The sequence below is a fragment of the Diadema setosum genome, chromosome 19, assembly GCF_964275005.1.
Source record: "Diadema setosum chromosome 19, eeDiaSeto1, whole genome shotgun sequence".
NCBI lineage: Eukaryota > Metazoa > Echinodermata > Echinoidea > Diadematoida > Diadematidae > Diadema > Diadema setosum.
Genome location: NC_092703.1, coordinates 15,149,857 through 15,166,499, shown reverse-complemented (window position 1 = coordinate 15,166,499; position 16,643 = coordinate 15,149,857). Strand labels below are relative to the sequence as shown.

The 16,643-nt window shown below is 35.7% G+C and overlaps 1 protein-coding gene across 1 annotated transcript; it reads right to left on the bottom strand.

Moving 5' to 3' along the window:
* Nucleotides 1–2,305: 2,305 nt before the first annotated feature.
* Nucleotides 2,306–11,559, bottom strand: LOC140242292 (ribonuclease T2-like). The gene is made up of 8 exons (XM_072322034.1): nucleotides 11,465–11,559; nucleotides 10,804–10,837; nucleotides 9,694–9,749; nucleotides 8,687–8,759; nucleotides 7,832–7,893; nucleotides 6,189–6,302; nucleotides 4,264–4,375; nucleotides 2,306–2,611 (listed from the first exon to the last, which is right to left on the bottom strand). Exons 1-8 carry the CDS (start codon nucleotides 11,557–11,559, stop codon nucleotides 2,306–2,308), a joined length of 852 nt encoding a protein of 283 aa, XP_072178135.1.
* Between the last annotated feature and the right edge of the window lie 5,084 nt (nucleotides 11,560–16,643).

The window sequence follows — 16,643 nt, the reverse complement described above, 5'->3', positions numbered from 1 at the left end:
ACTCTTTCAGAAAATATGAAAAAGTCAAGTTCGGCTAGGTTGACTCATTTCACTTATTTTCAGTCCTCACTCAAAATTAGTGTGTGCGACTTTGTGTTCGTTTTGAGGTGCACGGTCACAATAGTAAACGCCGAGCTATCATATTGCAGATAGATGATATACATGTACCATTTTGTTTTTGTGAAATGATTTGTCGTGTTGTTGTATAGCTAAATACATCGATGGTTTATCAAAAACAATTTTCTGTGTATTTAAGAGGGCCCCAAACATTAAGCTTTCCGTATTGGGGACCCTCCTAAGTTATATACCAGACATGACAATTTCATTTTCTTTGTATATCTTACAAATTTCGCTTTCTACTAACGAAATATATATACAATGTATATATCTATATATATATATTTTTTTTTTGGGGGGGGGGGTCGACCTTTTGCTCACCGTGGACCAATACTGGAATTTTCTTCCACGTGAGCTTAGAGATTCGGTCAACAACCTCTTTTAGGAACAACTTAAAATCGTATTTCTTTAACCGTACGGATTTTTTTTTAAGTCAGACATTCATTTCTTCGGCTTCTTTTTCTTCTTTCTCCTCTTCCCTCCTTTTTTTATCTTCTTCTTGCTCTTTCTGCTTCGGTGTAAAGCGCCTTCAACATTTAATCAGAATGGAAAATGACGCTACAGAAATTGTATGTAGTTACTGCATGCATGTATGTATGTATGTATGTATGTATGTATGTATGTATCATTATCAGCATTATTTCTGCATTCTGTCACAATGATTTCGTACATTCATTAATGTGCAACGTAAGCTTTGATACGCGATAGATTATGCAATTAGATCATTCAACTATAATGACAACTTAGGTTTTTTATTGGATTCCTTATAACACCAATTGAAAAAGAGATAACTCTAATACACATGATAGTACAAATGGATTAATGATCATATTCACCCTTATGCACTTAAGAATGTTGATTCAATGTTGCAGACCTTAATAGGCGTTTTCACATCAGCCCGATAAAAATCCAAGCTCGAGAAATTTTTCGCGATTGCGAATTAGCGCGCTATTTCATTTCTTATTCACATCAGCCCGAAGAGAATCAGCCCGAATTTTTGTCGAGCTAATTCGACAGCTGAGTATGTGCAAACAGCATAAGTAATGTGTATGCCCTCTCAAAAATTCCTCGTGATTTGTGTGCAGTGTGCCTCGATCGATCGGGTCTCACACGCTAGGCATAATGGGATGCATCGCGCTAATTTCTCGAGTCGTTTTCACATTAGGCGTTTTCACATCAGCCCCATAATAATCCAAGCTCGAGATATTTTTCGCAGAAAATAGTCAGCCAAATAGCGCGCTATTTCGAAACATCGGGCTGATGTGAAAACGCCTCATAGCAAATAGCGCGCTACTATCCCGCTATTTTAGAAATTTCTCGAGTTGGACTCGAGAAATTTCTCGATCAGAGCGATACAATTAGCGCGTTAATTTGTGTTCACATTATCAAATAGCGCGGTATTTCGCTATCGGGAAAATTTCCCAAGTCAGAAAATAGCGCGCTATTTCGAAACATCGGGCTGATGTGAAAACGCCTATTATTCTTAATCGTTGTCAGTCTTCAAATTCTTCAAAAAAAGAAGAGGTCATATAGAATTGGAAGATCTCCATGAGTGAACATTCTCGACAACATATCGCTTTCTTTCGACATTCTGATTCCTTTTTGAAATTCCGTCAGTTCTGCGGACTGGTCGCTACGTTATAAATATTGTGTATACATGTATAATATATTTCTCCAGTGGAGGTCGGGGGGGGGGGGTGACTAAAAGAAAAAGAGATGTACGTCCTATCACACCTTGGAGAGAAAGGAAGAAACTCTTGCAGTACAGTTTTCATGATGGGAAGCAGTCTACAACTAAAAGTGAAATCTTAATTACGCTTGACTCTTTTATTTGGGGTCGTCCCACAAGACCGACACCCACGATTCATGCAGCCCACGAGTTCGACATTGAAAAGAGGGTTAATGAGTCATACAGCTCGCGAGTCATACAGCTCATGAGTTCGACACCAGGCAAATAAATCCCATAAGTTCGGCATTAGGTAAAAACAGCCCACTGGTTGATAGATACAACACGGGACTTAATGTGTCGGTATCGTGGGCCTTGTTAGCTTAGTGTCGAACTCAAGGGCTGTGATTATATTATGACTCGTGAGCTGTATAACTCATGGGTTGTATGACTCGTGAGCTCTATGACTCATGAGCTGTATGACTCGTTGGTGTCGATCTCGTGACGTGCACCCTTTTATTCTTAGTAGAAGTCAAAATCCTCCTCGTCCTCTGCATCCAGGAAGGCCTCCTCCATGGCGAGCTCCAGCCTTTCTTCTTCTTCCTTCTCCGCCACCATTTCAGCGATGTCGACCAGGAGATCGAGTGCCAGATCGCCGTCGGCCCCAAAGGAGCTTGTGCTGACGGACGATGGATAAGGGGCGTACATGAGCCGCTTCCCAGAATCGCACTGCTGGCCGGGAAGGTTTGAACCACAATCGATCAATTTCAATTCGGATTTGCTGTAACACAAACGGATCTCCCACAGACGTTGGTACGTGCCTGCGTCCTGTGGGTATAGCAAATGAAGATTATGTTATAGCAATCCATTCATATGCAGTCAATATTATCCTGGCAAATAAGTTTTTCATAAGTTTCTGTGGACAAAGTTGTTCGTCGTGATCAAAGCACCAGGTTCACAGAAAGTTAAAAAAAAAAATGTGCCCAATAACTCTTAGTTCATTAGGCTATTCGACATATTTAGTTCATACGAGAACTATTACACATAATGCTGCTAGCTCAGCCTTCAGCATGATTCATAAATTTTTCATTATCTACTGGTGTATTTCCCGATGTAAAAGTGACACCTGTTTCTAAAAAGGGAGATAAATATTCGTCTTTAAATCATCAGCCTACACTGTATTTCACTTCTTCCCATAATCAGGAAGATATTTGAAAAACTTGCATACAGTAGTCTGATTAAAGTTTTGGATGAAAAAAATATTACATAAACACCATAGGCATACGGTTTAAGACAAAGGAATGGTATAAAACTATACTAATTAATTTAAGTGATGACTTGGCAAAACGAATGGATGAGGGTAATCCATTGTTAGTTTATTTCTAAGACGACTTTGCACAAGCTTTTGATACAGTAAACCATTTATGGTATTTTGCTCCCTAAATTACAAAATTATGACGCGGGTTCCCAATAGAATGGATGCTCATTCAAGCCGATTTCAATATGTTATGAGAATGTAATATCTGCACGACTGCCGATTGCATGTGGTGTTCCGCAAAGATGACAATTGGGACACACTTTCGTTTATTTCTAGATTACAAAAGCTTTCGATACAATGAAGAATGACATTCTGCTCTATAAATTACAACACTATGGCATACGTGGGATACCATTAGAATGGATGCTCATGCAGTTATTTTATCAAACCAATTTTAATCTGAAAACGTTATGACGATGCAGTGTTTCACGACTCCCTGTGATATATTACATGTGGCGCCCTCTGCGAGGATCTGTTTTGCGACTCACTCTGTTCTTCATTTTTATCAATGATTTGCCACAATCCACAGATTATTTATTATTTTTAATCTTTCATTTCATTCTTTCCATCTATAACTATCTCACATAGGCGACAACGTGACTGTGATGTCATCAATGTTGTGATCCGACATCTTAACATTTTTATTTCCTTTTCATGAGGTATACAGGGCTCGCGTGGCCACTAGAAATAACAAATATAGGGCCATTCACATTTCAAAAAAAGGCTATAGTTTGGTGGCCCGATTGGGCAGCTAAAATTAAAAATATTGTTTTAAATGCGCTAAATTTCTGTTTGAGTCCACCAAAATGTCAAATTCATAGATTCCCTAGGGCCACGGCCCACGAGAAAAAGAAGTGTCGAGCCCTGATATATCATATAATATGTATATATATATATATATATATATATATATATATGATAAATTGTGTAAAACATGTATGTATGTAGGTCTGTAATATATCACAGGAAAATTTCAGATACGAAATAAGGGAACATAAAATCTGATAAATTGTCAGAAGTAACGTAGAGGCCTAGCGATAATAAAGCTGAAGAAAAAAAGATAATAAACAAAATGAAGTTTTGGTAAGAGCATATACGTAAAATGATTATAATCACATGGATTGTCTTACAAGGTGGTAATCAGCGAGCGAGATCCACTTACTATACAAAAGACTCCTGGTGCAACCCCAAGTCCATCCTTCAATGCCTTTGTGACGTCAGCAAGTGGATAGTACAACGCGCTTGATGGAGCGACTTTGCCCGTGTTCAGGATTCTATAAAAATGAGGCAAACATTGCAGCGAAAGTGTCGGTTAATACAGTTTGCCAGCGTATCCACGTTTTCACAGGTTAACAATGCTCTCCCATACAAATGGTCCTGCCATTATTATAAGCCAGGCGTTTTAACAAAGTTTAGAATATAATTAGAGGCATAAGGATTGATACCTCTTTTTTCGAGGGCGGGATTCGAACTTGGGATTTTCTGTTACAGAATGCACAACCTAGTAAGTAGTTCCGCAGTACCAGTCCTAGTCTAAAGCCTGTCTTTGAATAAAGTCCTTACAAATTCATTAATTTACTATCACGCAATCAAATCCATACTATCAATCGTAGTCATGAAGACTGCGATACATGTATGGCCTACTAACAACAGGTTTCAGCAGAAAATACATTTTAACAGAAATATTTTACCTTTACACTTCAGCCACTTCGAGAAATCGGTATGATAATATATAGACAAAAGAAATTCTTAAATGTCCGTCGCGATCAAATAAAATGATAGGGCCTACATGACTTGTATGGTAATTAGATAGTGACGTCATCATCCTCTGACACGCTGTTAATATCATACTCTATTAACACACTGGAGAAAACGTGGGCATGGAGGAATATTCCATTTCAACATCTATGTTTGACTTGTCATCACGTTGTCATGATCTACACGGGCATCCTCTGTAACAGTGTGCATTTTGCAATCAGGTGTCCACACTATATACCTTTAAAAACATGTGCTGCTGATAAATGAAATACACATTTTCTACGATCCAATTTTCTCTTGATTGATTTGTTATTCCTTAGTATAAAACAAGGTTTTTCTAAGTTGTAGAATCGTGTTACTTGTTGCTGTGAAAACATAATTTCTTTGCTTGTGGTAAGATATAAATAATCGTTAAATTTAATGATATAGATGTGCACATTAACTATACGACATTATACTTTATGTATACAATACAATCCTTACACACAATAATCATGTGAGGGAGTGAGCGGCAGTGCTGTTGTTGATATCTAATTTCTTTGTATTCTAATCTCATGTTAGGTCTACCGGGGACACAGAATCGTTCCATACTATACCGGGTGTCCCAAAAAAAGCGGAACGGTGGATTTTCAGTACCTTGCGTTCTAAAAGTGATATATTTTTTGACATCATTAGAAAGAGCATCTTCCGCAAAAAATGAAAAATAAAAAATGATACCAAAGTCATTAAATTTGGTTCAGTATTTTTTTATTCTACGCCAATTTCTATAAATGCAGTCATTTTCAATTTTTTGCGACTTATGAGATAATAATTTGGATGCGACACGCGTTCCATACGGCGAATTGTATAAGCTCGTTGATCCATGTCAACAAAAGATAACGCTTTCATATTGGGCGCGCGCACACACAGACACAGACACGCAGACACACACACACACACACACACACTACTTTTTCCTGGCCAGTGCCCAATGTGAGAGCTGTATCTTTTGTTGACATGGATCACCGAGCTTACACAATATTCACCGTATGGATCGCGTGTTGCACTCAAATTATTATCCCATAAGTCCCAAAAATCCGGCGAAATTTGAAAATGACTGCATTTTCAGAAATTGGCGTAGAATAAAAAGTATTGAACTAAATTTAATGATTTTGGTATCATTGTCTTCCGCGGAAAATGCTCTTTCTAATGATGTCAAAAAATATATCACTTTTAGAACGCAAAGTACTGAAAATCCACCGTTTCGCTTTTTTTTGGGACACCCGGTATAGACTACCAAGTATATGTATACGATTCAGGCGAACTAAACTAATGAATCATTAATCTTACGCTTTCAGGTCGTGTTGTCCGTACAACTCAAGAGTCTTATTGAAGTATTTCACTGCGGTGTTGGTCGCTGCCACGTCGGTAGCGCACGTCCCGTGTCTCTTGTACTCGTGCATCCTGTGAGTTCAAGTAAATGACAAATGAGAAATTTAACTCCTTTAACACAGGAAAGCCCCCATACTTGTGGACTGAGTGGAAGCAGTAGAACACATCAGTGAAAGTGAAAGTGAAAGTAAAACATTATTGCACAATCGATTCATACGTTATGAATTTTTAAAATTTCATTGCCGTCATTGCTGGATAAGGAGACTACTACACTTCATGACGTCATTATGGACACTAATAAGAGAACATAAAGAAAATTCGACACAGTTTTACTTTATTTACATAATATAAGAGCACATTACTAACCTGTTTTTTTACTAGCATGGGAAATGATATTACCCTGAACTTTATGAAGTAACAGGTAGATGGAATGTGCACTTTCAACCCTGAACTTTAAGTCACTGGCAAGTAGATGGAATGTGTACTTTTCATGAACATTGAATCTTATGGAAATGTTACTTATATTTTCTTTTTATTGTTGATCATAATGACGTCATAAAGTGCATTTAGTCTTCTTTCATCTCAGTCCTATAATTTCCGTATATCCGTGGTATTTTTGATGATCAGAATTATTCAGTACAAGAATGTAAGCCAATCAAGAGTAACTTTGTCAAATATTGAGCATACGTCATGATTTCCTTTGTATAACAAATTCCTCGTCGTAGCGGGGTACTGAAAAATATTTAATATACAATAGGAAACACTATAAAGTCCAAGAACTGTGATTAGAATATACATCACCGAACTACAGAATTCTACATGACTCTTGGTCTTTGTAACAATGTCCCTCTTGCACTCAGTGCCCCAATACGATAAGAAATTCCATATTCATATTCAGATAAATTTATTGTTCATTTAGGAAATTATTTTTGTTGGCATATGGGGGTACCCACAGGAATATCTACATACATACATACATGTACATACACACATACAAATAAATACGATTTTCAATATATACACAATTATACAAGCATGATTTATATTCACAATACAGTAAACACATACATCACTACAAATGCATAATTCCTTATAATTCATTAGGTTACTGCATGATTTAGTGTGTTGATAAATCAATGTCTATCAGTCAATCGATCATATAATTTTTTGTATTACGTGTGGGGGGAATGCAGCCTACAAGCTCAGCTTTTTAGCATTCCTCCCCATTTCCAACATTTTCCTATACCTACAAGTTTTCTGTAAATTTTATCCTTTACTTCGTATAATGACATTTATGCACTGTATTCAATTTTTTGTAATATATCTATATGTTTTTGTTGGAAATGAAAAATAAATGAATGAATGAATGAATGAATGAACTTAAAGAAAGGCTCTGCATACTAATCGATGGTCAAATCTTTATTTTGTCATATTTTGTTGTAAAGATATAACACATGTATCCCTATCGTAATCATCAGTGGGGTTGTATTTGATTTATATTCCCGTCAACAATTTTCTAGCGTTCATGACTTGTACAACAGCGGTAAAGAGGTCTTCAGGCAATATGAGACCTGTAGAAAGATACATGTATTACTACTCACCAAAAGTCAGCGTGACTTCCAGTGTAAGATGGCCACTTTTTCGTCAGGTCTGCATTCATGCTCTGGTAGGGGAAAAAGAAATAGACAATCACAAAGCATCGTACTGGAACTCGAGCGTTGTAATCTGCTTAAGAGTTTAAATCTTTATAATGCTCTGGTGGAAAGAAAAAAAAAAGAAAGAAAAACACATATTGTTTTGGAACTGTAACATTAAACGAAAGGTACAAATTTGGAGTTTGGATAAAACCTCACTACATTCATATTCATACTGATAAACATGCAAAAATACATAAAGAAATATTGGTGTGCAATTGAAATTCTTCAACATCTATAGGCCCTACCTCCTAGAATAATGAAAACAGTGATCGTACAACCACGACAAAACATGTCTAAAGGGATATAGTTGTTACAAAACTGGTAAAGATATAACAGCCTCGTATTGGATGGATTTTTTTCCAAGGTCTCGAAGGAAGCAATGTTAGTAACCACTTATATGGGCACATCAAGTATTGAACGGGCGGGTTTATGCTCCCATAATATTGAATGAGTTCAACCATCACCCATGCAGCATCTATAGGGGCCTTTATACGTTTTCCACCTTCTCTTGGTTATGACATTGTACAAACTTCCTAGTCTCTTCCAGTAATGATTAGTTAGGTCTTTAAGCAAGCCGTTCGGCGAACGCATGTTAAAATACATTTATAGTACTGACACTTTGCTAACAATGACAGGTTTGCTTTGTGTGTGTTTATTAGTTTGTCTGTTTGTTTCTTAGGCATCGAGTGCGTGGATAATGACGTAAAAGCGGCGGCATGTATATTTATGATCATTTTTCATGGAATGCAAACTTCATACCGCCAGATCGCTGTTAGCGAAAGTGAGTGAATTGTCGCAGCTGACTGGACCTTTCTGCCCGTTCTTCGCTGGCCTGAAAGAGAGACAAAGTTCGTTTCATTTTGTTTTATTTCACTTTAATCAAGGTGTACATCCAGACATAAAATTCAATGTAAATTGAGATATCAAATACAATCTAACCAACAGAGCACATAACAATGATCAAAAGATATGAAGCTGAAGTGGTTTATGTCAAAACTTGCATGGAAACTGTGGCAACCCAGGCAAACTGAAATATAGATCATTAATAAAAACATATAATATAAATGATGTAAATAAATCTTAAAATAGAAATAATATAGTAGTTGGAGACAATAACAGAGGGCCAATTTAAGTAGGTTGAAATATCATCTATGCGAAAAAAAAATCGATACATTGCAAATTCCGATGATGTAGATATTCATGTCCATCTGAATTACGATGCTCATACACATAGCATAATACTACGAATGACAATTTTTTTTTTGGGGGGGGGGAGGGGAATTGAAAAATATCAAAACGGGTACTCGAGGTAGAATTATCTAGAATATGGTTACCGTATCAAGTGATGTAAAAGGAAGACGAAGAAACTTGCGATCAATATTGTATCAAGAAACACACAAACTCACGCTCTTAGAATTTGAGTGTAGTAAATCCGCTCTACACAGATCTTTCCTTTTAACAATAACATTGATTAAGGTTTGTTAATCATGTTCAACCAGAAATTATAAACTTAATATAAAATGCCTATTTTATGACATGATACGACCGTACAGCTCACATCTTTCAAGCCAAAAATATGATTAAAGAATTCCTTTGTCGGCAATTTCATGATAATATCCTCAATTTACAACAGCGTTGCTGTGCTCGCTTTTGAGTGGAAGAGAGAGGCTGACTGCGTTGCAGATGAAAAAAAAAGAAGAAGTGGAAAACACTCAAAAAAGGTAAAAAAAGAGACGAGTCAAAATTCAGCTGCCAGTCAAACTCACCATAGTCCGTGGATGGTCCAGATCTTCTCCGCGCCCGCAGGATAGGTGCAGGTTTTCTGCATTTACAAAGACAGAGTATAATTTAGTTCATGTCCAACACTACCATTCAATCATACGCTTTTTAATACAATTGCATTTTCTCGTTATTTTTTCGCGGTAATAAAAGGAAAAGTTATTGAACATAATGTTGTATTTTTCTAAACACACACACACATACTCACACGTAAGGAGCAATGTACATATTTATATATTATACAGAGACCTAAAACATGATTTTATGCCTCGACAAATAATATCATTGTATTTTTTTTTTTCAATGTGAATATTAGGAACATTTTTTTTTCGCTTGAAAAAAAAAAGACAGCAAAATAGAAATGGCCTACGATGCAGAAATCTTAAGTGAACGGTGATAACTTCGTTACTGCATAGTTTTACTTACACTTGCGCAGTAAGATGGCGGCCACATCTCCGTGAGAATGAACATGTCGGATGCAATTTCTTCCCTGCATACATGAATGTTATGACGAAATACAGTATGATTACTATCATAGCTATTGGAAGGAATGATCCGTAAAAAGTGCATATGAAAAGAGAGAAAAAGGCTGAGTTTTGTTATTGTCGTCTTCGTATATTTTTTTCATTTATACTTCGTTGGCATGAAGATGCTTTATATCAAAGCAATGGACAAGAAATGTTCAACCATATAGAGCAAAGAAACACAATGTCCAAACACTTGACCAGAGCAACATGATGATACATCAGTGCTCCGTTTTATCGAAACATCAAATCGATTTAAATTCCCTTACCAGACAGGCTGCCATATACTTACAGTTGAAATCAACTTTATATAATCAATTTTAACTCTTCATAAAACAGGGCCCTGGGCCCCGTTTTATCAACAGATAACATCGATTTTAAATTTCCTTAACACACTGTCTGCCATAGACTTACAGTTGGAATCAACTTTATAATCAATTTTAACTCTTTATAAACAGGGCCCAGACCAACAAAACGGTGAGTGCCCTGGAGAACGACGCGAACGCAAACGATTCAAAGGAGAAGTGCCCGGGCGATCGACGCAAACGCACACGAGGCGCGTATTATACTTACTTTGGGCATCGCCTGCAGCGTTCGCGCCGTTCTCCTACGTGTCAGTCACAAAGTGTATTCGTTATGGGAATGAAGAAGGGAATGAGCGTCATATCATGGAGTGATAGTCTAGCGAGCAGAAACATCGAACTTGCATGTTGTGAAACTGGTTTCTAACAGCATAATGGGGTGCGATGATTTTTGTTTAAAAAACAAGGGGGAAAAAGAAAAGATGGCCTTCTCTTCTTCTCCCTTATGGTCTCTACAAGTGGCTAATGCTCTGATATTTCGCCCTTTCAAATGCCAAGGACTTAACTTTCGCTAGTTCACTTAATTCTTTTGAGTTCACATTACACAGGAAATAATTATTTGCTAATAATCCCTCAATGACGTAATAATAATGATAATGAAAATAATAAGAAGAATAGTTTTGATAATATTGATAATAATAATTATTGTTCATTATCATTATTATCATTATTGTTATTATTATTATCATCACTATTATTAGTATCATTATTAGTATTATCACTATTATTATTATCACTATTATTATCATCATTATTATCTTTTATCATTGTTATCATCAGCATAGTAATAATAGTAGCAGTAGTAGTAGTAAGAATGATTATTATCATAATAATAGTAGTAACAATTCCAATAATAATCATAATAATCTTACCAAACTGGATTCCACAAGAAAGATCTGCCCTCCCCGAGCCTGGCCGACGACAGGCATGCCACCAAGGAGACAATAACCGCTGTAAGGAATGCCATATTTTTTTTTTTTTATTCAGATGCAAAGAGCAAAACGATAGAAAGAGCTGCAACTTTCAAAGTCCTGGAAGACGATGAGAGGAACTTCAGGAGCGAGGTGTTTCTAACTTCACCGTGAAGGAAGCAGAGGCGACTTAATACCTTTTGACCTGGCTTTTATATCCCTACAAAATTGTTGGGGAGAGAAGTAATTCTGATGCTCCCTTGGTTCCATTCTACTTTTCACACAAAGAAAGATACCATTCTACACAGGATTGACTACTTATCACGACTTGACCAAGACTTGACCATGACAAGCGCCGACATGATGGATCGCCCATCAACACGGAAACCTTGTTTGGTCATCAATCAGTTTGGATCGATGCTGGTCAGTAGCGACCTTCTTGCCCTTTAAAGTCATAATTTACCATTTGCAGATGAAACAAAAACCCAGCATTGGTGCCTTAAAATAGTTCGAAAATGTGAGTTAGGGATAGAAACAATTACTGTAAAAATTTGAATCTGTATAATCGATGTTAAGTGTTGTTAATACACAAATTGTGAACAATAGTTATAATAAGAATGTTTTCAGACTAAACCGTCTACAGTTACGCTTTATTGAGAAAAACACTGATATCTCCTTATATTTTAGGCTTTATTGAGAAAATTTTATATGGTAGGATGTTTTGTGATACAACAGAACTACACATATGCATCAAAATGTGATATCTTGGACATTTTTGAAATCACCGCTCCCAAAGGTAAAGTGGACCTTTAATTGATTTCAGTCGTACATTCGTTCTTTTTTTCTTTTATCATTGCAGTTTGGCTCATTAATATTCATGCTTGTATAAGTAACGTGATAATCATCTCAGAACAAATGTTTGCAGGTGATATATATATATATATATATATATATATATATATATATATATACATACATACTATATATACATGTGTGTGTGTGTGTGTTTCAGTCAAACTTGTCTATAGCGGTCATCGAAGGGAGATTATAAAAATGACCGTTATTATAGACACCGTCATTAATCATTTTTTGTCAGGTGAACTTTTTTTTTGCATTAAATTTTCCTTTTCACCAAAAGTAATCCAAGATATTATTCTGCAATACAGTTATCAACTCTTGTCCCAAAGCTTGGGAATATCAGTTTAATCTTCTTCGTTGTTCAATTTGAATGAAATTTGTTGAAATTTGGGTTTGTTTCGTATGAACTTTGCTCCTTCTGCAATGGAAGAATTGAGGTATACATGTATTCGCATTTATTTTAGGATTGCATTATAGTGCAGGAATTGTGACAAATTATTATTCAAAATTTGAATTAAGAGATATATGGGAAATATGAGTTGGGAACTTGTTTATACAGGTATATCAGGGAATTCGTTAAACTCGTTTATATATTCAGTGAGATTAGAAGGAAAAGTTCAAAAGTTTAATGATGTAATTGAAAATTTTAGGATGTGTAAAGAAGACAAAAACAAAATAGTGGTTGACTCGGAATGAGAAACAGTTGGAATACATTTGTTAAAGACAGATCATTCAGTGCAGAAAGGCTTGTCATGACTTTCTTAACTCAGTTTTAAACGGCTGAACTTGCGAAAGAGTTTCAGCTTTTGATGCCAAATTTCGTTTTCATTGGGAAGAGTTTTTTGTTTTTTTCATTTAATTGTTCCACATCTCAAAACACAGATAACATGATACAATCGATTGAACATAAGACTGGACATAGCGTCATAATTGCAAAGAATACAAGAGAAGACAATTTTACCAACATGAATGTGGGGACCTATACTAAAAAGCAAAACTTGTAATGTATAGGTCCCTGTAAAGATGAAAATGTTGTTCTTCTTAAGCAACCTAGTAACGAAAACTATGAAAGGAAGGAAAGGGACGTAAAAGAAAAGAGAGCAAAAAGAGCGAGAGAAAGAAACGAGAGCATATAGCGAAATACTAAGTAGCCAACTGTATTGCGCTTACAAGATTCCTTGTCACCCGAGAATATAGCACATGATACATAATGATTCTTCAATTTAGGAATAGCCTTGACACAAATGACTCAGTAAAAAGAAAGAAAAGCAAACCTAGAATACCAAATAAACGATGAATCTGGTAAAGAAGAGGGAGTTCGAATAAAATTGCACGTTGTATGATTGGACATAAGCCTGCACGAGGGATTTTTTTTTTTTTTTTTAGTTTACGTGTAAAACAATTCAGTGACAACATATTCCGTGATGTTAGAGTCAAGGCTATTCCAGAATGTCGGACCTGTATGTACTATTGTTTTAAGAGCAAATGCAGTTCTTATGGGAGAAAAGCGAACTGAATTTTCCTGTCTTGTATAGAGTAGGAATGTATAACTTTATTTTTTTACAAACATGGGAGTGAAAGCATAAGGTAATTCGTCTTTAGTTAACTGGTACATGAAGATCCCAAAGGGAGTAAGAATATTATATCAAAAATCTTTAAGAGGTTGTCACTTTTGAAAAGTGGGCTTGTCGGTGCTAAATAATTTGTACAATTGATAGTTAATAAAAGACTTGAATCGTCAGCAAACAAGAGGAAAGAAAGGAGTGCGGACGACCTGGGCAAATCATTTATGTATACACAATAAAAAGAAGTGGTCCCAAAAGGGAGCCTTGTGGAACACCGCATGTTATATTTGCTGTGCTTGAATCTGAATCATTAATGTGTACAAATAGAATTGTGATCGATTTGTGAGGTAATCTCTGAACCACTTCAAGGCGCTGCCACGAATCCCGTATAATGAGACAGTTTGTACTGTAATATTTCATGATCAATTGTGTCAAACGCCCTGAGTGGTCCAGAAAATTTCCAACAGTGTGAGATTTAGCTTCGATAGCTTGAACAACTTTATTTATGTAGCAACAAAACGGCGTGAGTAGTCGAATGCTTTTTTCCGAAAACCAAATTGAGTGTCTACTAAGATATTATGATCATTTAAAAACTTGATAGTTCGGGAGTAGACAATTTTTTCAAGAACTTTGGAGAATGATGATAAAAGAGATATAGGTCTGCAATTGCCCAGGTCGTCCTGACTACCCTTCTTAAAAACAGGAATAATCTTGGCAACTTTCATTTTACTTGGAAAAACACTAGTCATTAAAGATAAATTAGATACATGGGTCAAAGGTGCGGCTACTTCCCTGATGGATAATTTGTTTCAGAAGAAACATTGAAATACCGTCATATCCTGAGCTTTTTTTTTAGCTTTAAAATTGTTTACAATATCAATAACATCCAATTCATTTACGGGCATGAAAAACATAGAAAATAGGATTGGGATTCACTAGATATAAATGAAATGGGTTTTTTTCCGTTAGTGGAATATTTCTGGCCAAATTTGACCCAATATATTCCAAATACGTGTTGAATGCTTCAGCCATATTATGAGAGTCATCATTTGTCGTTCCATTTTGTATCATTTTATCAATTTCCAGTTTCTTTCCGTCATTGTGTTTTAGTACATCATTTATAACTTTCCAGGTAGAATTGATATCATTTTTATGGATTTGAAATTGTGCAGAAAATAATCTTTTTTAGCTTTACGTAGCACAGAAGTCAAAGCATTTCGGTAAACTGAGTATTTGCGTTTTCCTTCTTCTGTGCCACTAGACTTAAAAAATATTTTTACGATTTATAGATCTCAAAATTGATTTGGTGATCCAAGGACATCTTGGGATTTTTTTTTTTTTTTTTTTGTAATTCGATTTGACCAAAGAAACAGGGAAATGAGTGTCATATAAACGCAAAACAATTTCATTGTATATATTTAAAATCCTCCTTATTGTTTACAAGATATGTAATAATCTTGCCCCATCTTATCTTAAAGATTTAATTTCCTTCCGCTCCTCCACTTCAACCCGTTCTCTTCGTTCTTCCTCCCCTCTCCAATTATCACGTGGTCCCCGCACCTGTACACGTTATGGTGATAGGGCCTTTTCAGTTATTTCCCCACTTCTTTGGAATGAACTCCCTTTTTATATTCGTAACGCTGAAAATGTTGATAGGTTTAAGTCATTGTTGAAAACTCATCTGTTTACACAACCTTAAGTTGCTGTTGTTGTTGTTGCTGTCGTTATCATAATATATGTACATAATGCTGTATTTTGTTTTTACGTTATATATATTATTTTTTCCCCGATTTGATGCGCTTAGAAACATCAGTATTAAGCGCTATAATGTTATTCATTATCATTATCATTATCATATATCAAAAGCTATATCAGCGTCATTCGTATTATCTACAAACAACAGACCGGACGGTATGATCAAGACTCAATTTAAAACTTTCTCCACGTTGTTGTGATATTACTCGAAATCCCTTTTTATTATAATTTCTTTTACTTTTTTCAAAAAATATTAGGTAACGTCACAAATATAGGGAAGTGATCCGATATATCAGAAACAATGATTCCTTGATGGGCAACGTGAGATAAATTTGTAAATATGTTGTCAATTAGTGACGAAGTTGTATCAGAAACCCTTGTTGGTTTTCGTGATACAAGGTATAAATGAATTGCACATCATTGTATCTAAAAAGTGCTTACACTGGGGCTTTTCATTATAATGAAATAAATTAATATTAAAGTCTCCCATCAATATACAATGCTTATTCATGAGAGAGGGAGAGTCAAGTACAGTTTGCAATACATCAACAAAATCGTTAAAATCACTAGACTATCACTATTTGGTTGCCTGTAAACCTCGCCAACTATAATTTTTTCGCATCTGGTATAACAATTTCTATAGAGACACATTCAATCATATCAGAGACTTGGCAAAAATTTTCCATAACATTAAACTTGACATCATCTTTAACAAACAAGGCCACACCACCACCGTGCTTACGTGTTTTATCCTTTGAAACTAGAGTGTAACCTTCAATACAGACAAGCGAATGAAGCGGATCATGCAACCATGTTTCGCAAAGACCAATGACTGAAAACGTAACTGATGAAAGATTTAAAAGTAATTTTATATTGATTAAAGTTTTAACTTAAACTTCTCACATTATGATGCATTACAGAAAAATTATTTCGTGAAGTAAAGGTTTCGCGGTGTACCGCGA